The 24,881-nt window shown below is 33.4% G+C and overlaps 1 protein-coding gene across 7 annotated transcripts in view; it reads left to right on the forward strand.

The window, feature by feature from the left end:
* LOC129945954 (cell adhesion molecule Dscam2) overlaps window positions 1-24,881 on the forward strand; it is a 297,467-nt gene that overhangs the window by 15,294 nt on the left and 257,292 nt on the right. For all 7 annotated transcript variants that reach the window (XM_056055941.1, XM_056055945.1, XM_056055944.1 and 4 more), the window contains exon 2: window positions 21,460-21,792. In XM_056055941.1, the coding sequence (XP_055911916.1) occupies window positions 21,460-21,792 (333 nt within the window). The remainder of the gene's footprint in view (window positions 1-21,459; window positions 21,793-24,881) is intronic.

The raw sequence follows: 24,881 nt of genomic DNA on the forward strand, positions 1-24,881 counted from the left end.
TAGGGACCGAGCTGGCTGGAGACGCATATTGGTTGAGGCCCAGGTCCGCCCCAGACTGTAGCTCCACCTTAAGTAAGCAAGTAAGTAATCTGATGTTATAAAGTAAGTTGAAGAGTTCCTAAACATTTCTCATGGTTAATTTAAAGTCAATATTTTTGAGTTGACTTAAGGTTTCGGCCACACTAGGGTAAGTTATCCCCCAAAGCCAAAGAAACTAAGGCTCAAACCACTATGTTTATGACTATGTAACAAAGATACTTTTCAAGCTTGTCTGCCACTATTAGATGTCATTAGTTTTATAAATTGAAAAGATTTAAGACCACAATTCCACTTTTTTAAGCCTTGGGTAATGGATCAAACATGTTTGGCCGCTAAGTGTTAAAAGATTTACGTCTGAACAACGTTTCCAAAGTACAACTTCATTTTGAAAATCATGGTTCGCACTACGTCTTCTTTACGGTCAACATAATAGTCCTTCACTTTTTGTTGAATAGATACGTCATTACACAAAGCTGCCGTAATTGGGGTGAGGAGAGTCCTTATCCACAATCATTGACTATTTAGTGTGCTTTATGAGCTGGTGGAATAATTGGTCCGTACTGTTTAAACAACGATGGTGGCCAACACTTCACAGATATTACTATGGACTTTGTTTGAACTATATGACATAGCTCGTGATTGATTTCTTGAAGTAAACGCTCAAAAATTAAACGCCGATAAACTGTTGACAAATGTAAAACCATGGGATTAACACTCAAAAAAGTTCCAATTCTTTTTAATATTATGTTGTATAATTTTATGTAAAGTATCTATATATTTTCTGACTTGGCTGTTGTCTTCGGTTCTAAACAAATATTTGATGACCATATTAACTTCATAGTTTCATTAAGAGATTTGGACGTGATTTCCGTGATCCATATGTTTTAAAATTACTTTCTGTTTCATTTGTAAGACCAGTCCTGGAATATGTTTGTACAGTATGGTCACCTTAGTACGCCGCCATACACGATACAATACTCGAGGCCATTCAGAAAAGATTTTTGAGCTTCTGTCTACGATCCCTTTCGTTGTTTTATGATATTCATATAATACCGCCTACTCACAAAGACTTTCTCTCATAAACCTTCCTTCTTTGACAAATCTTAGGAATTTTGTTTTATTTTGGAATAGTAAATGAACAAATTTCATCACCATCAGTTCTTGGAAGTTTGGACTTTAGTTTTAGTCGTTTAAATATAAGTCTCCAGAAACCATTGAAAACTAATTTTAGTATACCAAACTATGGTGTAGCTCCGTAAATCAACTAACTGAAATCTATGATAAATTTCAGTATAAAAAAAGTATAAAATGCAAATAAATGTTTTTCAATAGCCTAGTTTAAGTTGTAGATTTCAAGTAAGAATTGTTAACGTTAGTATTTAAAGAATTAAAGCAATAAAGTATACATAACTATTTTCTTTGGGGATATGCAAATTCGTTATTCTACGCCGATAAACCAGAAATATTTGACCACTTGGAGGACAATTTGAGAAAAACTCATTAAGCATTTGACCTCCGGATTCGTCTGTGTTCGAACTAGCCGTTTCGGTTGTTGCCGGTGATGTTTCAGAACATTATCTTTCGAATGAAGTAAATTTCATGTAAGTTAAAAAAAACCTTAAGATGGTTTGTGGCATAGGAAAACAGTTTTAAACTGTTCAAAAATCGTAATTTTTTGACGATTTATAGGTTGCCAAGCTTACTCTTATATCACAAAAACTCCCTGCATATCAACTTATAAAGTTTATTTCAATTCAATATTCAACATTACTGCTTTGACTATTTCAGTAAGGAATAAGTTTTCAGCTTCGTTCCGTTTGAGAGCTTTGTATGTATGTTGATATATTGAATAAAAATATGTAGAATTTATTCCCTCTTGTCGATGATAATATAAACAGTATTATATTATTTCATTTATCATCTCTGTGCTTTGTTTTTGATTCGATGAAGAGCGACCAAACCAAGAAAAAAAAGCTCATAGATTTCCATCAATAATCAATGAACTTAACGTAGGATTGTGTCGTTCAGTCGTTGTATGAGATTTTAATATTAACAAGATGCCGAAAAGAAGTTTGTTTCCTTTTTGACGAAAAAATTAAATCTGTGGAAGAGGATAAAGTTGAATATCTGTGTCCTTCACATTTATTTATTTTTTCTTTGTTTTTCTGTTTTTTTTTTTTTTGGGATGAAATTACAAATTAAGAAGTAAAAATATGTTCATTGGTATGGATGGAAAAAACAAAAAGGATCAGTGGAAAATTACTGTCCTGTGATATCTTCTTTCGTGATTTGAACAAGGACAAGTTAGTATGCGAATGTATATCAGTATCAGACAAGATTTTGTTGGTTTGATAAGGGAAACAAAATTTTAAAATTTACATATAGAAAATATACAACTAAAAAATATATAAAAGAACCGATATAAAGAGACGAATTGATTGCTTGGAAAAGGTATTCAAAGTTTTTGTTTTAAAATGCTATAATGTCTGCTTTTGAGGAGGACCATCAGAATCAGATATACCTTATCCTACAACAATTTTCTTGGCACGAAAAATTTAAGGAAGTTCTATCTAAACCTCATGGGCTATTTATTGTAATCGTTTTGAGTTGTCAAATTGAGAATTTTGGCAGTTCTAGACGTCAATCAGTTTTTAAAAACTATATTATTCGTGTGTTACTTCTTTTATATGCCATATCTCAAGAGTAGGGACGTAGACCTCAAGAATTTAAAAAATAGGCACACATTTGTTTGATTCGAAATGCTGTCCTCATTTTTTTCATTTTTTCTTAAATTTTATGTCAGACAAGAAGAACATCGGAAAGATTTATCAGAATTTGAATTCAGTATAACAATAAATGTAAATTGATAGCTAAATACTACAAAAAATGTTGTGTTTTTGTCACATATTTTTTTATAATAATTATCAGGCATTCAAGGGGATATCAATACGCTTAACATGTTTAAGGTTTAAACCCAGTGCAAATTTTAGGAAAATGGGGAAGAATTAAAGGGGAGATACCGGTGAACATTGGTCTTAAATTTTGAATATCAAAATGAGATGGAAAAGAATGTCGGCTAATGTATTTCCCATTCTCGATGTACGGTTAAAGAAAGAATCTCTATACTTGACAGTACGCCCAAATTGAGTTCAAGGATGAACATTCCTGAAAGTCCGAGTATTACGACTGAATGGTTTGAGGCGGGAATGCAACTGGTTAATTCGATAGAAATTTGTTTGTAAAAATATAATTGAAGCAACGAATGGCACAACACATTTCGGCGGTGTTCGAGTGATGTAAAGATTAGGTTCAAGTTTTATCGCGTATCATTTCCAAAGCCCTTTTTTCATTCTATCCGGAAGATGTAAACTTCTTTTGAAGGGCACCTGCCAAATATGCGAGTTATATTCAATTGCTTTATAAATTACAGCCATATCATAAGGGTGGCAAATTTCTTGCAACTTTGTAGAAACTTAAAGCACCTTTCAGCACTTTTTGCAATCTTGAAAATGTGATCATTCCATAACAAGTGGTCGGTGACAAACATACCGGGTACTAAAAGTTTGATAAGTTTCCTCGATGCAAGTACCGCTCATGGATAGTGGCATCGATCTTGGATTACGCTTTAATGACATGAGTTAGTATTGAGTTTTCGAAGCATTCAATTCTTAAAGGTTAGTAATTATTCGTTGGATAACGATAGGAATTTAAAGGGCTTATTATATGCTGCCGTTAAAATTACGTAACCTCTTGCAAATCTTGAAGCCAAAATGATAAACTAAGAGAATCGTCAGCATTTAATGGATTAGAAGTGGTAGACAATGGATTGTTTATGACGAGCGTAGTAGATAGAACGGAGCGTAGTAGATGGAACACCAGCATTTATTTTAGGAATTTCAGACGTGAAACCATCCAATACAACTTGTATTGAATAGTTAGAAAGGTAGTTTCTTATCCAACGAAGAAGGAATTCTTCAAGACTTGGTGCCAAACTCTATCAAATGCTTTTGTAAAGTGCAATAATCTTCATTTCTCCAAACCGATATAAAGATTTGTTTCACTTTTCGGTTAGATTATCGATAAAATCACCAGTGGACCTATTGCTCGGTCGTTAAGAAGCTTTCATTCTTCAAGATATTTTTAAGCTTCTTCAAAATATTATTCAAGCTGCTTAAAACCTTGCAAAGAAATTACTTGAATGTAGTTAGACGATAGAAGGATTCACCCTTTTTAGCAACAGGCTGGATAAATACTGTTTTGCTTGCACTTTAAAAGACACTTGTAGAGTAGGAAAGATGGATAAGCTTACACTTATGGTGCCAGCATTAAAGAATACTATCTTTTGATTAAAATATGGGGGTATATTAACCAGAATTTGTGTACATGGTCCGGGAAAAAGATCTCAAATAAATAAACAATTACACACACAAATTTTATGGAATTTCTTAATACTATGCCATTTTACATTAAATGAAATGAATGCTTAGTTTTGAACATTATATCCGTTAAATGTTGTCGTCTATTATTAAAACATTTACTAAGCCTTTCCCGGAAGTTTTTAATTGCTCGTCGAGTCATTTGTGGTGCATTGGCTGCCACTTCCTGAGTGATTGCCTCCTTAAGTGCTTCCAAAGATGTTGGGCGATGAGTGTAGACTTGGACCTTTAAATGTCCCCAAAGATAAAAATCAAAATCACAAGGTGCTAAATCAGGGGACCTTGGTGGCCAGGTAATGTCTCCTAGTAAAGAAAGAAGATGCCCTGAAAACATCTCTTTCAAAATGGTTAGTGAACGCCGTAAAGTGTGTGCTGTGGCTCCTTATTGTTGGAACCAGACTTCTTTGTGGTTCCTAGTAAACTGATTTAATTTTGGTTGGAGGAAGGTCTCAATCATGTGACAGTAGCGATCCGCATTAACTGTAACTTTTTATCCATTTTCTTCGAAAATTTACGGACCTTACACACCAAATTCAGCAACAGCACACCAAACAGTCACATAAGGGCTGTGAAGTGATAGTTGATGAATTTCTTGAGGGTTTTATGTTGCACAGTATCGGAAATTGTGTTTATTTACAGTACCCGACAAATGGAAATGGGCCTCGTCAGACGAAATTAAAACAGCACCAACGGGAATGTTTAGAAGAATATCTTCTCAAACAGCTCTACGAGTTTCAAAATCTCTCTCACTTAATTCTTGTGCGATCACATTTTGTAGGGATGCGTATGAAGATGTGCGTGCAAAATTCGTCTTACACTCCTATTAGACAATCCAAGGGCAGCTGCATGTTAAGACGCTGCGGTTAAAGGTCGGCCAGACGATTTTCTCTTTAGCGCAGAAAAGTTTGATAACCAAACTTAAATTATTTTTCTATACGGAACAGGATCATGTCGTCCAAGTTGAAATCGAATGCAAAATACTCGCTGAGTAGTAATCGCAGAACCACCATTACGGATATATTCCTCTACGACAAATGGGCGATGCTCACAGTGCCACGCCGTTATGAATACTAAAAACAGCACTTAAACATCTATCTATCTTTACCCAGAATACCATCTTATCTATAAATAGCTTTTTAATATAAACGTCTAAATATACGGGAGGTTTTTTGGCCGGACCCTGTACGTCAAGGTCTTTCAGCAAGGAACTGAACTAGTGCAAACATTTGAAATTTAAACTATTTGGCTATAAAATGAGTCAAAACCTTTAAAGTAACTTTTCAAAACAAAAAAAATATGCTGTGTTTTCTTTAAGGTTGAAGTTGTCGCTTTGAAAGTTCATATTGTTTACATTGACAGTGTCAATGTTGATTTTATGTTGACATCTTATCATTTAATCTTACTTAACTGCATTTGGAAATTAACGGTTAGACCTTCAAAACTTGGAAAAAATCATCTACCATTTGGTTATTTTAACCTAATTGTCAAAACTTAAATACAGTACTTTGTTTAAATAAAATTGTAGCAGAGTTAAACTAATAAAGTTTAGCTTATTACATTTTATTGAGTAATTGCTGAGTCCGTAAAAGTTGATCAGCAAGCCATTGCTTTATTTTTACGAACTTTTTTAATTGACTGTCCTGTGGTGTCATTTTTATTTCTGGTCCTGAAACAGAATTGAAGACCAAATATACACATGTATCTTTTAAACATTTTGTCCTTTAAGCATTTCTTTAAATACATTTAAAACCTCGTGAAATGGTTTTTACAAACCAAACTAAAGGTCCATGTTTTTGTTATCTCCTGTACACTTAACATTTTCTTATCTTTAATGTATTTTTTGAAATTCTTTGACATCTCAAAAAGTCAACAAACATTTAAACTGAAATATTTCGACATTTTTATCAATATAACGTCTTTGACACCAACTATTCATTCAGCTGGCATAGACATTGACAAAGGAATCGTTGTCCTCATCATCGTTGTTGTTGTGATTCTCGTTCTCGGCAATCGGCATATTCTATTTGCCATCCTCACCAGGACCTCTGTGTTTTTATTTTCTATCTAAAGGTATAGAGACATGCCAAGCTAGCGTAGCTATGAATGCAATGACATTTTCCAAGACCAGTATCTATATACATATGTAAGTATCTTATTTTTGCTAAAATCAATTGAATAGTCTCCTTTAATGGCAAACGACAATGTTTGCTTGTGATTTCATTTTACACAGAGGACGACTTCCTCCCATCTTCCGTCATCTACCTCGCAGGTCCAAACCAATCGGTCAAAATGTATAAAGAAAACAACAACAAAAAGAACTCTGCTAGAAGAAACAAAACAGCACTATGAAAAACCAAGAGCCACAAGGTTTTTCTAACTCACAGTTGTGGTTCTATACATTCCTACGAGTAAATACATATACCTATCCTTTTACAACATAGTCCTTTGCTTTGGAAAATAATTCCTTCAACAAAATATGTCAATAAGCGTACAAATAAGCTCTCTGAAATACACAACACTCACGGTAACGGTATACTACTTGTACACAAGGACTCTCCTCTAAGTTTCTTTTTCAATTTTGTTCTTCTTCTTTTATTTACTTACCTATTTTTTTACTTTTCCATCTTCTCTTCTACCATCAACTACCTCTGCCATTCATTGTTCGATTTGAGCCAAAGAACATTACGCTTTCATGTACAAACTGTAACCCAATCGAATGCTTGAACCAACAATACGCAAAGTGCGCCATCGTTTTTCTTCCACTTAACTTAGGGAATATATATATGAAAGAGTAGGTAGAGTACCTATAGCACCGGAAGGACTCTAACAGGACGATGATGACGATGACGAGGTGAACCACATTGCTGGAGGCCAACGACGACGATGGCAGCAGTGAGGGGGCTTTATGGGAGTAGCAGCACATCGATGTATATGTAGGAATATTTATGCAGTGCGCCTTAAGTCAATTGTGTCCGACAAACAAAATCCAGGCAATAGTCCCCATCGATTTCTTGAAAATTTTATTCCAAAGAGCACCCAATCAACAAAAACACATAAAGAGGCCTTTGTTTGGGTTTGCAGCTTATTTTGAAATACCCTATTGTTGTGTGTATGGGATTAAGAGGGTTGGGGGGGGTCAGGTAATGAAAATTCCTTGCACAGGAACACACATAATATTATTTTTCATTGTAGTGTATTTTTTTGTATCCTGATGGGGGGCTTTAAAAATAAATGCGTATGCAAATAACTAATAGATTTTACTTTATTATGCAATAAGTCCATAAAATTGAGTATGGTTACTTAATTTAAGCTTAAAACTCATGCAACATAAGGATACAGATATTGGTTGGTTTCTTGGTTTTCAAACAAAACAATAAAGCGTGTTTGAGTAGTTTCCCTAGAATTTTGATAAAAGAATTCCATAGAATTTCTCCAAGTTCCATCAGGAGACCTCAAAACTGTTTTCGGAATGCTTTAAATCTTATATTGGTAAGATTGGCATAACTTGCATTGGGAGGTTTTATTATTCTAAAAATCTTTGTTAATGACTTATGTAATAGATTTTAAATTTGTTTTATGAATTTTATTTGTGTGCTTAAAGTTATGTAATCATCAACTCAATCCATAAAGGGTCATAATCTGAAAAACAATGAAGAATTTCATTCTTTACTGACAAGTTTTTCAGAAAATTCAAATGAATTTTTTGGACTTTTTTGGACGGACCAGATACAACACAAAGTACATCTTACGAACCCAAAAACTTCTAATCATCGAGGGCTCAATACTCTGTATTGGTTTCCTAAGATTTTTCTTTGTGGAATATCCAACAAGATACAATTTTTAGCAGGACCGGAGTTAGAGGTCCAGAGGCCTCGGGGTAGTGAAGGACCGGAGGCCCCCTCGCTTCAAATTATTTTCAAAATAAAGTAAAACATTTTTTTCTCTCGAGTTATTCAATAAATATTTTATTGTGAAACAAAGTAGATTCCTTTAGTATTTAACAAACACACTTAATTACAAAACGCGAAAAAGAATTATCTGCAAATAAATTGTAGGCTTAACGAACGGAACCTTTCGAGCTTTTTTCGCCGAAAAATCGTTGATGATTTCGTTGAAATCCACTTCTCGGAGTAAATCGCTTTCAATGCTTAGAAGAGAAAGCTTCTATAAATATAATTTTTTATAATTTTTATTTTTGAAATGCAGCGCTCTCCAGTACAATTTGTTACCATCAAAACCAAATACATTCTAAATGCAATTTTGAGGTTGGGAATGTAGCTCTGAAAGTTTGATTTCCGAAAATTTGATAGTGAATTAGTTTCGGCGATTGATCTGTTCCAACTCATTACCAAGACTAGGCTCTTAATCATCCGGAAACACTTTCACCAATGCCTCTACTGCAGCGTGCAAATTTTCAGCAATTTTTTTTTGTCTGCTTCCTTGTATTTATCAAAATCATTTCGTTTGGAATCCACGAATGATTTCAATGATTCTAGTGCACGCATTGACGATTCAAGAATCGTTTTACATAGCTTTAAATTGCTCCAAGATATCGTTCCAAAATATTGCAAACAAAGCGGTTTCGAGGCCACCCATCATCTGTAGCATTGCTTCATTCCTCACGATGTCTTTTTGATCTTTATTGGAAGATAAAAGAAAAATACATATCAAAGGAAAAGATGTTTACTAGTATTTACTAGTTGTAATTTTGAAACAAAAATTTTTCGAAGTCTCTATGGAGGCCCCACATTCCACCCCAGTTACCCTCCCCTCAATCCGGGCGTTAATTTTTTGATTTATCTTTTTATTTTGAAGTTGGTGCTATGGTTTTTTTTATAAAACGTATTTGGTCATTTCTTCAATCGATGTTTAAAACTCCATTTAATTTATGACTCTTTAGTCTGAAAATCCGGCCTTATACTTCTAATTTGAAGGTAGTTCGTTCCATATTGACGCCTAACCTGCAGTATTCAAAAAATAACATGGATTTCTTTGAAAAATTCTGAAAACCATTATGTTGTTAGGAAAGAATACTCGATCTATTTGTATAAATAACATGTGGATTTAAAATTGAAAATTAATTGTTATCAGTGTTCGGTTCGGCTTATAAAGTGCAGTAGTGCAAACGGCCATATTGTTTTCTCCACTTTCTGTGAAAATATTTGTTTTAATCAAATCATCATGATAAGTTACAATATCGATGAACATCTGCAAATGATACAAATTTATAATCAAAATAGGTGTTCGACTACTCAACGTTTGGTGGCCAAAATCGAGTCTACAAGCTCAGTGAACAATCAGCCAATACCTGTACGTTAACAAAACGTAAGATCACCTTTTTTCGTAAAACTGTGACAATTACGTGTCATTTACAAAAAAGTGTTCTGTCACAAACCACAAAATGACGAATTTCGAGTCGTGATTTGGGCCTGCATACAAAATTTAAATGACCCAGAAGCTGTAACCAAACGACCATACGCAGCTTCGTGTGTTTGCTAATTTGAAGCAGTTCGAAATTTTGGTCGAAAAATCATCTATCTATAGTGATGAGGTCCATTTTTGAACGTGAATAAGACAAATTGGCGGATTTGGAATGACACCAACCGATAAGAGATTCATGGAGTGCCAATACAGCGAAACAAAATTATTGTTGGAGGAGACTCCTCTCTTCTTTGAAAATGATACTGACCAGGCCATCATGATCACCAACTTCTTGTGGCCTGAAAAGGATAATATTAATAAGTAAAACAGGATAACGCTTCGTGTCACACAGCTCAAGATAAAGGTAATCGATATTCTGCAAGAACAGTTTCATGACATTAAAAACAACATTTTCGGTATTTAAAATATCGTTCGTTTTGACATTTTATCGTTTTATCAAGACCCACTCAATTTAAAAAAAAGGGCTGGGATGCGACCCACACTGATAACTTCCCATCCCGTCTGTCTATTTGTTTTGCTTAAAAGTTTGTAGGTTTTTCTGGTGGATTAAAAAAGTTGTTAGTTGAATTATTCTTAAAAACTTTTAAATTATCAATAATATTTTTCATACAAAAATTGTTTAGTATGAAAATCAAGTCTTGTAAAATAGGTTTTTAGGTGAAAACAAATTTTTACCAACTTTAGTAGCATTTATTTTTTACAAATTGGATGAATGAAATTAAATTAAGAGATATCAATAACAGAACATCAATTTTTACCAAATTTGCTCACTATTTTTTGTAGATTTTATTTTTATAAAAAAAAACTATTGAATATTGCAAACAAAATTTTTTTTGTGAAATAAAAAGTTTGAAAAATAATATTTCTAATTATTGACAAGCTATTTGAGTCGAAATAACTTTCTACCAAGTTTTAGTATTTTTTTAGCTTTCTATTTTTTGTAAAAAAATCTGTTACTTAGATTTTTCTCAAAAATTTACTGAATGTTGACAACAATATTTTTTAAAAGATAAAAGTAGTTTAAAGCCAATATCTCAAAGTTTTGAAAAGATGTTTGAGCCGAAAATCTTTTTTTACCAACTTTCATCAATTTTTTTGTTTTGGTTTTTATTTTTTGTAGAAAAACTGTTGCGTTATTTTTCATTGCACAAAATTGTTTTATAGCTAAAATCATTTTTTATTCGTAAAATTTGAGAGTTGACAATTTTTTTATTTTATTTTTATTTATTTATAAAAAAAATAAACAGTTAAATGGACTTTTTCCAAAAAATATATTTATTTTGTATTACGCTACAATATATTATATTAAATTTAATTTAAGTGTCTAGCGTTTTTGGTTCGTAAAATATTTAGGGTTAACCAAAATGTTCACCGTTTTTTTAAACCACTATGGTAAGAATACCAACCACACAATTTTCTAGAGAGCCGTTTCTGCATCTTTCTGCTTTATTATATGTATAACAAAATTTATTTAAAGTCGATATTCCCGCTGGTTCTTGAGCTATGGACAACGAAAATATCGTCGCGAACATATGTACACACGCACGCACAGACATCTTTCAAAAAATCTTTTATTTCGACTCTAGGGACCTTGAAACGCTGAGGAATGTTAACATTTTCAATTTGACAAAACGGACCCATTACAATAACTTCCTATGAGAAGTTAAACAAAAAATGTAAGTCTTACTTCGTCGTACCTTTTTATCTATCAAGTGAAAACAAATATAATGGGAAGATCTGAAAATAAGCCTTCTCAAATGATTCTAACTTTAAACTCTATCTAAGCTGCCAGTACGAATGTTGGACCGTTGGAATTTTCAATGTTTTTCGAAAATGTTAAAAAATTTTAAAAATAACTGATTGATTTATATTCGACTTATATTCTGTCTTCGGAGGGTTTAATGGATAAGTTTTCTCCATTGCTTCTATTGATCCGGATTATGGAGTAGCCAAAACTGTATTACGTGAATTTTTGGAAAATATCAGTATTTAAACCAATGGCATCTGCATGAAATCTTTATTTGAATCGATAGTATACGGTGAATATAATTTAATGTTTGAAGATTACTTCATGCAAATGTTCACCTTGACTGCACCTCAAATGTTCCATTCGCTTAGTCCGATTTCAGCATACTCTTTCCAACATTTCGGCCGGTATTGCCTTATAATGCTTCCATTGAAGCGGATTTTTTTGTATAGACACTAGCATTAAAATAGGATCACAAAAAATAGGCGTTAAATAGCACGATCCTATCCATAAGTCATTGTCGCGAGTGCTGTGTGGCATCTGGCACCGTTTTGTTGAAACCACATGCCATGCAAGTCGAGCTCTTGCACCAAACTGACAATTCTGATTATTTACGTACCCATTGAGCCAAAAATGAGCTTCGTCACTGAACTCAATTTTTCGTTAAAAAAGTGGATCTTAGGCCAACTTTCCAAGAGCCCATTTACCAAAAATTGTACGTTGCAGTAGATCATCCGGCTTCAATTCTTGCACCATCTTTATTTTGAAAGGATCACACCTAAATCCTTCCTCCAATTTTTTCACGAAGTGGAGTAACAGAGGCACAATTGCTGCGAACGTTCATGATTCGATATTTGATGGTCATCATTAACACTGGCCGATACAGCTGCGATATTTTGTTCAGTTAGCACTCTATGTAAGCGTGTTGGTGGTTAAATGTCCAACAATTTAAATTTGGTGCGAAATTTAGTCATAATAGCCCGAATAGCCGCTTCAGTGGGTCGATTAAACTCAACATAAAATGGAAGACACACGCGATGAACTTTCTTAACAGAGCCCGTATTTTGATTATAATATTCAATAATTTGCAAGCGTTGTTCGTCTGTAAGACGATTCATAGTTAAATTATAGACCAAATTGAAGATGTTTGACAATGAAACAAAATATGAAACGTATTTAATAGCTAAAAAATCACCCTTTACATATTTTGAAAAAATGAAAACTAGTTCTTTCAAGTACAAAGAAATTGTAACCATTTTACTAACATTTTGTTTTCCAATTCTTTCTTCTTCTTCTATTCACACTTTTATTTTAATGTCCAATATTCAATATTCATGCATTTATTTAAATTAGTCTGCAAACAAACAAAAAATAATGAAATTAGATAAAAATTAACAAAAAAAAGTACGTATGTATTCGGCATTGTATACAATAATGAAATGTCAACGTTTAAATGTCAAAATTGTGTGTGTTTTGACTTTTAATTACTTATTCGAATCTATTTCTGTTTATTTGATAACGACATCTCTGCTTCAGTTGTTAAATTTAACTTTGTTCCTTAAAAGAACAATAAAACAACGTAAAACTTTTATGGTGTGATATACGAGCAACAATATTGAAACTTTAACAATTTTATAAACCATTCAAAAATAATACTATTAAGCCCTTAGACATCTAACTTAGCCAACAAAAACTAGATCTTATCCCAGCAAACTGAAAGCCCAACGTCAATTTGTGTGTAAATAAAACTTTAAGTTTAACTATGGCTAACATGAAATTCGTTTCGAGTGCCAATCTTCGTTGACTTAAGAACCATTTTTAAAAATAAAATTACAAACATCAAGAGACATCTAAATGCTTAATGGTTTTATGTTGTTATTTTTTTTTTCTTCTTTTTGTTGCAAAACTAATGTGACAAAGTTAATTTACCCTAAAAAGCATACCCCCCACCACACACACACACGAAATAAATATAAAGAACTAAGATTGCTGCATTTATGGCCTTTATAGTTCGAGTAAGTGGGTTTGGGGGTAGGATATGGGTTTGACCGAGATCCTATGTTAGCTGAACGTGAAGATGAAGACGCATAGCATAGCATATCGGCCCCCATCCCCAGGCATCAGAGGCATGCCACAGCCACAGCAACTGTAACAGCAGTTGTATATTCGTGCCTTCGACTGTACCTAACAATTCTAGGGGTGTAAAAATGAAATGAGGGTTACAAATACTCTACAAATATAATAGCAAATTTAAAACACACCGGCAAGTGCACAAACGTTAGAAAAAGAGAAATAAATTTACGAGACAAGAACCCAAGCAAAAAGTAGGATACAACGAATGTCGACGTTCGTCGTTGTAGCTCGCCATAGATTTGTAGCTATAAGTCGCCTATACCACCACCACTACCGCCACCAACGCCGCGCCACCGGTGAGATGAGATTGTGGGAGAAAAGAAAGTGAAGTTCTGCAAAATAGAGGATGGGAAAATAGAAAAACTCGAAGAAGACGACGATGACGATGATGACGATGATGGGAGAGGAAGCGGAAGTACATATAGGGAAGGAGTTCTTAACTTCTTCAAATTCAGGGTACTATACGAGTTTGTAGAGAGAGTGGCTTATTTGAGGATCGAAGAAAGGCATGTAATGGTGGAATTCACCTGCCTTGGCTTGGATGTGGAATTGGAGAGCACACAATTTAGGAGGCGTAAAGGGGTGTGTGCATGTTGTTCACTCTTAAGTGGCGACAATGGCATCCAAGGATTGTTTTAGGCAGAGAAACACCCACGTCCACACACAAAGCAAAAGAAAACAATAATTGCTGATGGGGAGGCTCTGCCTCTGTGATGAAGCTGTTCTACCAGCTTCAGGATAACGTAAGAACTGTTCTAAAGGGCATAATTGCTACTACTATACAGTATACATGTACTGTACGCCGCACCGTCCGTCGTCTTCATCATAGTTCAACCCAAAGTATTTTTCCTTGCAACAACAGCTTCAGCTTGATGTGCATGTGAGTACAGCGCATTAATAACATGGGACGGAAAGAGATGAGTAGGGGTTTTTTTTTGTGTGAGGGTTGGGGGAGTTGAATCTCAGCATGAATATCATTTTTACGGTCATTCGTCACAAGGAATTGTTTTGTATATCATCAAGCTTCTCTTTCTGCATCAGGGTCCCTCCTCTCCAATGTAGCTGATGCTTTTATGGCACAAAAGTCCTTTGGGGCATATATCGCATAGTATATGCTCCGGCTCCCTGCCTAAAGCATGTTTTTGAAAGTCAAATTCATGACAAGGCTTATTCTGAACACACACTTTCATATGTGTATCTGTGTTCATGTGGACTTAGATGTATGCAATTCATATACATATTCATATAATGTGCATTATGTTGGATGATTTTGATGATGACAGTTAGGGTTCGAAGCTGAATACAACACGAAGACGATGAGAAGAGGTTATGATGATGAGACGGCAGAATTTTTGTTGTCATGCTACACTAAACGCCGTGTGAATTGGGTCACTTTGAATTATTTAACACGAAAGTGTTAAAAAAATGAGGGTAGGCAAAGTATTTTTGCTTTTGTAAAATTTTGTAATTAAATGAGTTCGGTTTAGTTTTTCCCCTGAACTGAAAATGACAGGACAGGAAAAGCTGCAGTGCTTTGTTTATTTTTCTTTGACAATAAAATGTTGGCATTGAGTTTTATTGTGTTGTCCATGACATGTAAAAGTAATAAAGATTTTAGTTTTTGGTATCAAAATCAAGCCTTTCTAGTTTTTTAAAACTAAAAAAAAACAGTACCGTAGATCCTAAGAATTGTCTTATCATTCAGTAAAAATAATAAACGTACGATTTTAAAACGAATTTAACATTTTGGTTCTGTTTTATTTCATGTTTCTCAGTCTTAAAACTATAAAATTGTATGTAAAATACGAGGTCCTGATAAAAGGTCTCCCATATTTTAAAAGCCAATGGCAATTAAATAAACAATTTAACAGAAAAATTTTATTCACTTTTTTAAATTAAATAATATGCCATTTTACATTAAATAAAATAATTACTTAGTTTTAAACTTTATAACCGTTAAATATTGTCCTCTTTTATTAATACATTTACGAAGCCTTTCCCGGAAGTTTTCCATTGCTCGTCTAGTCATTTGTTGTGTAATGGCTGCCACTTCCTGAGTGATTGCCTATTTAAGTGTTTCCAAAGATGTTGGGCGATGTGTATAGTCTTGGGCCTTTAAATTTCCCCAAAGAAAAAAATCACAAGGTGATAAATCGGGGGACCTTGGTGGCCAGATAATGTCTCCTCGTAAAGAATGAAGATTCCCTATAAACATCTCTCTCAAAATGGTTAGTGAACCACGTGAAGCGTGTGCTGTGGCTCTATCTTATTGGAACCAAACTTCTTTGTGGTTCCTAGTAAACTGATTTAAGTTTAGTTGGAGGAAGGTCTTAATCATGTGACTGTAGCGATCCGCATTAACTGTAGCTTTTTGCCCATTTTTTTCGAAAAAAAAACAGACTTAACACACCAAATTCAACAACAACACACCAAACTGAAACATAAGGGCTGTGAAGTGTTCGTTGATAAATTTCTTGACTTTTTTCTGTGTATCGGAAATTGTGTTTTTTTACAGTACCCGGTTAATGGAAATGGGACTCGTCAGACGAAATTAAAACAGCACATACGGAAATGTTTTGAAAAATATCTTGACAAACATCTCTGCGTGTTTCAAAATCTCTCTCACTCAATTCTTGTGCGAGTATCATTTTGTAGGAATGCATATGAAAATATGTGTGCAAAATTCGTCATACACTCCTATCAGACAATCCAAGAGTAGCTGTTTGAACACCTCGGAGATTGCTGGATAGACGCACTTACACGTGCAACATTATCCGGCGTTGCTGCGGTTAAAGGTCGGCCAGACGATTTTCTCTTAAGCCCAGAACCCGGTTGCTCTAGAGCTTGATAACCAAACTTGAATTATTTTTCCATCCGAAACATGATCTTGTCGTCCAAGTTGTAATCGAATGCGAAATACTCGCTGAGTAGTAATCACAGAACCACCATTACGGATATATCCCTCTACGAAAAATGCGCGATGCTCACAGTGCCACGCCATTATGAATACTAAAAACAGCAAGTAGACCTCTACCTATCTATACCCGGAATACCATTTTATCTATAAACAGCTTTATATTAAAACGTCTTAAAATACGGGAGGTTTTTTTGCCGGACCCTGTACATATACATTCATTTTTAGAAAACTCACGTGAAATTTGTAACACTAGAAACTCAAAAACATTAATGTCAATAATTTTATTTAAACTTAGTTTCTCATTTCTCAATGTCATTAACTAGGAAGTTATTGTAATCGGTTCGATATTTCGAATTGAAAGTTTTGACATTTCTCGACGTTTCAAGGTCCCTAGAGTCGAAATTTGGTTAATCCTAAATAACTCACGAACCAATAACGATAAAGACTTGAATTAAATTTTGTATTATATATTGAAACGTGATGCCAAACAAATACATTTTTGGAAAAAAATCCAATTAACGGTTTTTGTTTATAAATCAAAAAAACTGAAAAAAAGTATTTGTCAATTTGAAAATTTTATAAACGAAAAATGGTTTTATATCCAAAACAATTTTGTGCAACGAAGAATAGTGTTTTTGACATCTGGTTAAATTTTGAGAAAAATCGAATCGACAGTTTTCAAAAAAAGCATTATTAGAAATTTTAAAAAATTTGTATTTGACTCAAATAACTTTGGGAAAATTTGAGATATTGGCCTTAAACTAATCTCATGTTTTAAAAAATTTTCTTCTCAACATTCAGAAACTTTTGAAGATAAATCAAATCTTACAAAAAATAAAAACCTAACAAAAAATTTACAAAAGTTGGTAAAAATTGATTTCCGACTCAATATTTTTCAAAACTTTGAGATATTGGTTTTAAAGTAATTTTATCTTTTAAAGAATATGTTTGTCAACATTCAGTAACATTTTGAGAAAAATCGAATCAACAGTTTTTTAACAACACTTTCAACCTAAAAAACTTACTAAATGTAGGTAATATTCGAGTTGCCGCTAAAATATTCTTTCAAAAATTAAAAATATTGGCTTCAAAATAATTTTATATTACTTAAAATATTGTTTTCAACATTACACAAAATTTTTAGAAAAATCGAATTGACAGTTTTTTAACTGAATTTTTCGACTGATACCTTTTTTAAGAAACGAAAACCTACAAACTTTTAAGCAAGATAAATCGACAGACAGGATAGGAAGTTACCAATGTGGGTCGCATCCCAGCCCCTTTTTCCTCTTAAAAACTATAAGCTTTATTTTTTTTGACAGTATGAGGAGCCAAACCAAATATTCAGTCGTTTTTCAATCCTTAACAAGATTTAACAGTTATTGATGGTGCACTTAGGCGTATACGTATACTTTTTTGAATTATAAGAATTCGCATTATTTACAATATTTACATAAATCATAAAAGGCAGACCAACATTCCTTGACACTGTGATATAAAACTTGGCTGACTGCTGTTTTATATATAAGATCTTATGATGATGAGGGGATAAGAATATCACTGAACATTAAAAAAATATTCTTTTTAATGAATCGCTCAAATCATCAATTTTTCCTAAAATTTGGAAGAGTTCGTACATAACACCGATACATAAAAAGGATAGTAAAAATGAAATACAAAATTATTGTCCCATTGCAAAACTGTCTGTCATCCCTAAGTTATTTGAGTTCATTATTTGTAGAGTCATATCGTTTAATTTTAAGTCTATAATTTGTGACAGTCAACATGGTTTTGTTCAAAATAAGTCAACAGTTACTAACCTCTTTCATTTCAGTTCTTTTTGTTTATATTCGATTGAAAAACGGAAACAAGGTGACTGTGTTTTCACAAACTTCAGTAAGGCCTTTGATAAATTGTGCCATAATACATTAACTTTCAATGGGTCATCAAATTTTATACCAACTGTGGCGTACCACAAGGTAGCCACTTATGTCCTTTACTGTTTATTTTGAACGTTAACAACTTACCTTCTATTATAAAACACTCATCTGTTTTAATTTACGCTGGTGACAATACAATTTTCAAACGTATTGACTCACTTGACGACTGTTTATTCCTACAAGATGATCTATATAAATAGTTTTCGCGAATGGTGTTTTATTAATAAGCTTTAACTTAACATAGACAAATGTAAATAAATGTGTTTTACACGCAAACAAAATGTTTTGACTTTCGATTATCGATTAGACTCTTCTTATTTGACTAAACTCTCTATTTTCTTTGACCTAAGTATTATTCTTGATTCAAAATTAACATAATGACTATATTATTAAAAAAGCAAACAAGACAGTCGGATTTATAAAACGGTTTTCACAAGATTTTCGCTACCCTTATATTCTTAAACTTCTTTATATAACATTTGTAAGGCCAATATTGTAATATGGCTGCATAACATTTGCTCCCTTTTATTCAGTCCATATAAACAGTATAGAAGGAGTAAAAGAAGATTCATGCAATTCTGCCTCCGTTTCTTCCCATGGTCCAATAGGCTCGAACTTCCACCGTACAATCGTAGGCTCACGCTCATAAATCTTCCATCGCTTCCTAAACACAGAGAGAAGATTTAGCTGTGCTTTATTATAAAATTAATCAAAAAGTCAGTCATATGACCATCAATTTTGGAAAAATTAAACTTTATTTATAACCGTTCAAGTATTAGAAGACAAGTTCCTTTACGTCCTACAGCAAGCAGATCGAACTATGGTAAAAACAGTCCCCTCAACCAATTGGTTTCAGTTTACAATATAATTGATAATGATTTTAAAACATTTAAAGTAAATGTTGGTAACACTTCAGTTTAGCTTCTTTTTTGAAAATTGCTTAAAGCATTGTAAATCTATAAATCTAAGAGTAAATGTAATATTAGTCTAAAGTTCTAACGTTAGTTTCTTTAACGAATTAAATAAATAAATACAAATGTTAAAAAGCCTGACATTTCCTTAATTTAATTTAATCATTATGAAGTTTCGTAAACACGCCTCTTTTTCCTTCATTATTTTAAAACAGAATGCGTAAAAAGATAGAGTGAGTCAGGAATTCAGAAACAATGAAATTCCAAAAATCCAAAAATCCAAAACCCAGATCAGCCAAAATTTCCTTAACTCAGAATCTAAAAAAATCTAAATCCGGAAAAAACAGAATCACGAAAAACCAATAATCCCAAAAACACAAAATATAAAGACACCAATTTCTCGTCAATCTAGAATGAAGAAAATTTAGTAATATATTATATATATTTAGTAATATTTTTTGTTACAAAATTTTTCCTTTATATTCTTTCTTTCTTTTTTTATGAATTAGAAATTACTTTTGTTTCAACCAGATTCAAGTCTCGTATCTGAGCATGTCATAGAAATCCATAATTTTGCTGACAATTTAATAAATTGTTGACCAATGTCCTCAAGAAATGTTCCATAAACTGTGTTTCCGTTTATAGTTTCAAACCCTAAAAATTGAGAGACATAAAATTAAAACATTTGTTTCTTTTCAAACTTGCTTCCAATTTTTATGAACATATTTTTTTTTACAATAATTCAAATATTCGGAGAAATGTTTCTAAATTTCTTCAAACAATGTAAGCATCTTAATTTTCTCCCCTTGGGTCTTACAAGAACAAGACTATTTTATCTTTAATATTTGTCAACTTTCATCCATCAATAAGTTTTACAATTTATTAATGTTTCCACCAACAAACAAAATTGTCACAATCCGAGAAAAAAATAAGTATAGTTTTAAAAAAAAGAAGCCTAAGAAAACATTTTAAACTGACAAAGTAACCGGAAGTATCAACTTTCCCTTAAAATAAAATAATTTCGAACCGGAAAATAATAAGAAGGTACTCGTACTACACCCAACTATACAAAACTCATATACCTAAGTATAAAAAGGACAAAACGACGAAGCTGCATGTAAACACTTAAGAACTTTCTGCCAACATTTTAAAGGAAGTCACTTATAATCTCAAAGATAACATACTTTGTCAACTTTTAAATGTAATGTTTGTAAAGTGATACTATGTAACCGCCCTCCACTTTGCTGATAAAAATGAACAACGAAAAAATATCCTTTCTATAGATGTGGAGACCACGTTCTATCGATGACGTAGTCGTTGTCATATCGTCCTGTCGTGTGTATGCACCAGCACATTCAAGTGGTCGTCTTCATCGACATCGGCATCGACATCAACGTCAAAGTCTCTGTCATCGTCGTCGTAGTCGTCGTCATAACCATCCTCATCCCCATTCCCATCCCCTCATCATCATAATCATCATTTTTATCGTCTTCGTCATCTTGTTCGTCCTCATGGTGTAGTAAGAAGTTGTAGCAATTTAGTCCTTATGTTTCCTCAACCTCTCTAAGTTGTGTGCCGTTAAGTGCACTCTTGATAGCATTGTTCCCTTGATTTGGCAACCCACCTTTCTGGGGAGCTTGTGGAGCGTTAAAGCTAATACTCTGATGCAGAAGCAGCAGCAGCATCAGGCATTAAATGCAGCATTGCACCGAGATTGCATTTGCGGCAATTTCCGGCTGTGTGTGTATGTTGTATTTATATGTTTGTATGTATTTTGTGTGTCGAATTACGGTAGCCCAGTCCTTGTGTTTGAATAAACAACCATTTATGTGTAGCATTGTCCTGGAAGCTGATACTGATACATAATTTTACTTGTTCTTTTTCCTTTTTGCAGATATTATCTTGTCCGAAGTATTTGAGACACATCTGCGAGGTCCTGGCTTTGTGATGGAACCACCCGCTCGTTTAGAGTTCTCGAATTCATCAGGTGGATGGCTTGATTGCTCGGCTTCGGGTAGTCCGCAGCCAGTAGTAGACTGGATTACGGTAGATGGGTCGCCAGTGGCCGATATAAACGGAGTTCGACGAGTGCTTAGGAACGGCACTTTAGTGCTAATGCCGTTTCCTGCTGCCGCCTACCGGCAGGACATTCATAACACAATCTACAGATGCGTAGCGTCAAATACTGTCGGCCGAATTATATCGAGGGATGTGCAAGTTAGAGCCGGTAAGTAAAGTTAATTTTATTAGAGAGCGAGATATTTTATTTTTTGTTGTTTCTTTGAAGGATCCGGATCCGGATATGAATTCAGAATCGGATGTAGCAATTCAAATGTTTTCATTGTTTGTTTTTGTTGTTTTCTTTTTGTTGTTATTGTATTTATTTTGATGGGAGGATCCGCGCGTTAGTGTAATGAGTTTTCATTTTCGGGAAATGAGTTGATTTGCATTTTATGGAAAGGAAAGGAACTCTCATTTACAAAAAGGAAGCACAAGCACGTGTAATGAGGTTGGATATGGCGAAGCTGATGAAAATGAAAATGGGCTTGAAAGAAATTTCTTCTGTTTTATTGCCATTTTTGCTATTGAATAATTCTGGTTTCTTGGGGCTGTCTGTTTGTCTGTCTGTCTGTCCTTCTGTCCTTATAGACATTCATTGAAAGTCCTTTTGTGTTTTGAATTTTAAGGATCCTCTCTTATTTTTTTTTTTTTGATTATTTGGTCACTGGAGAAATGTTGGGTATACTTTTGTACCTATCTACTAGACTATAAGACCTAAGAAAGGATTTAGGAAATCTTTTTATTAACTCTTTGCCATTGTTTCATTTTCTTACATTTAAAAAAGAGCAAAAATTAGGACTTAAAATAAAAATGGTAATTTAAATGTGCCTTTGTTCATATTTAAGTTTTTTCTTATTTCATTTCTGTTGAAATAGCCAAAGGAAGGAAGACATCGGAAAGTAAAAATTTACATTTAAGGAAATGAAGAATGTAAAACAAAAATTAAAATAAAAGTCTTAGTAATCATCATAATGATGATACATAAGGAAAAGTTAAGCCAATCAGTGGAAAAATGTTTTATTAATTTTAAGTTGAATAACTCTTTTTTATTTATGGAAGTTTTTTTATTTTTTATAATTAAATTATATTTTTGTTCCCTCTTTTAAAAGGAAAGGAAAGTGTCGGGAACGAAGTTTTAAAAATTATGATTGTGAAATAGAAAGTTATGTGAACTTGTCATTAGAGACTTCTTCTTGGGAGCATAATTTTTAAATTAAGAAATATTGTTTTTTATTAAAAATTCTTTAAGAGTTAAAAACACAGCTTGAATTGAAGTTTGAAACAATATTAAGAAGACTTTTTGTAAGGAATAACTTAATCTTTAAATTCAAAAAAGGGTGTAATTTAGAGGTATATTACTTTAAAATGAAATGAAACAAAGTTGGTATTAAGAATACTAACATTATATTAACATAGAATTTACTTTATTTAAAAGATACATTTTTAGCATTATAATTTTGATCACCACGAGAAGCTGAGACATGATATTATATAGAGGTCCAATTTTTAATAACTGTTTCCAACATTTTTGGGCGGATATAGGCAATTACGTGGCGAATGTTCTCTTCCAAGTGACCAATCGTTACAGTGTTATCGGCGCGTAGGCCAACACCTTCACATATCCAAAAAAAATAATAGTCAAGAGGCAAATCTCACGATCCTGGAGGACAATTTACGGGTCCATACGGATATCATACGATTTCTTTTGAACATCAATTATGGAAATAGCTGTGAGATATGTTGCACAGCCTGGCAGTCATTGGATTGTTGAAAAACAGGTCTTCAACATCATGGTTGTTCAATTGATAAACGAAAAATTCGTTAATCAGAGCTAAAGGGTTTTTCAATAGGCGGGTAGTTGTTGAAATGAAATGTTACAAAATTATTTTTTATTTGAAAGGCGCATGTATGCCATTAAGTGTGGAATGTGACATCATTCCAATGCCCGCCTTGGCTTCCTGCGGTGGCACAGATCCGGGGGGTCCAATTTTTAATGACTCTTCCATACGGATACAGCCGAATTTTAGCGATGGCCTGAGTTATGTACAACTTTAGGTTGTTTATTTTCATAGACCTGCGACATCAAGAAACCCCACAGAAAAAAGTCTAGCGGGGTCAAATTGCATGATCTTAGTGTCAAATTCACATCACCCCTGCGAAAAATAACCTTACTTTCAAATCTATCCAAGTTTCCATACAACAAACCTAGTGAAATTCTTTAGGACTCGTTGGATTCTCAATGAATGAATTCTATAGTATGGGTTCCAAACCACACAACAATATTCTAAAATAGATCTAACGTATGAACCAAAAAGAGATTTAATAGCATAAGGGTCGGAAAAGCCTGTTGAATTTCTTTTAACAAAAAAAAGCATGGAGTTAGCTTTGGCAAGAATATATTCAACATGTTTGATAAAATTGAGTTTAAGGTCAAAAATAACATCAAGATCTTTCTTTACAATGACTCTTTCAAGAACACTATTCCCAATTTTATATTCGAAGAAAGTAGGATAGTAAGAACGATAGAATGAAAAACATTGACATTTTGAAACGTTTAAAGATAATTGATTTTTCTTGCACCATTCAATAAGCATGTTAGGGTCATCTTGCAAGCGGATTACCTCCGCTCAGTGTTATGTTCACCTTGTTTGTTTTATGCATCTATAAAACTTAAGATCGTCAGAAAATAAAAGTCTAAGAAAATTATGAAAAATATCTGGCATGTCATTATTAAAAATAAGAAATAGTTAGGGTCCCAGGTGACTACCTTGAGGGACTCCTGATGACACATGTACAGGAGTAGAGAGAGCATTACCAATGGAAACAAATTGAATGCGACATACGATTATATTTTAACCGTTGCAAAATATTTGAATGAAAACCAATTCTTGATAGTTTGTTCAGTAGAATAGTGTAGCTGACTCTATCAAAGGCCTTTGCAAAGTCAGTAAAGATGACGTCAACCTGATACCCTGCCTCAATTTTATTGAGAAAGGCGATATAACTTCCTTAAGCAAAAATGAAAACTTATCACACACAAGTTTTTCAAAATGCTTTGGAATGGTGGACAGTTTTTTTATTGGACGGTAGTTAGATATTTCCTGTTTGGGTCCTGCTTTATGAATAGGAATTATGAAAGATTTTTCCCATTCAGTAAAAAATTCACCTTTAGAAAGAGAGAAATTAAAAATATAAGAAAGAGGTTCAGAGAGTGCGGCAGCTCTCATTTTTAAGACAATTGGAGCCATACCATCT

The sequence above is a fragment of the Eupeodes corollae genome, chromosome 2 (genome assembly GCF_945859685.1).
Source record: "Eupeodes corollae chromosome 2, idEupCoro1.1, whole genome shotgun sequence".
Classification (NCBI taxonomy): Eukaryota; Metazoa; Arthropoda; class Insecta; order Diptera; family Syrphidae; genus Eupeodes; species Eupeodes corollae.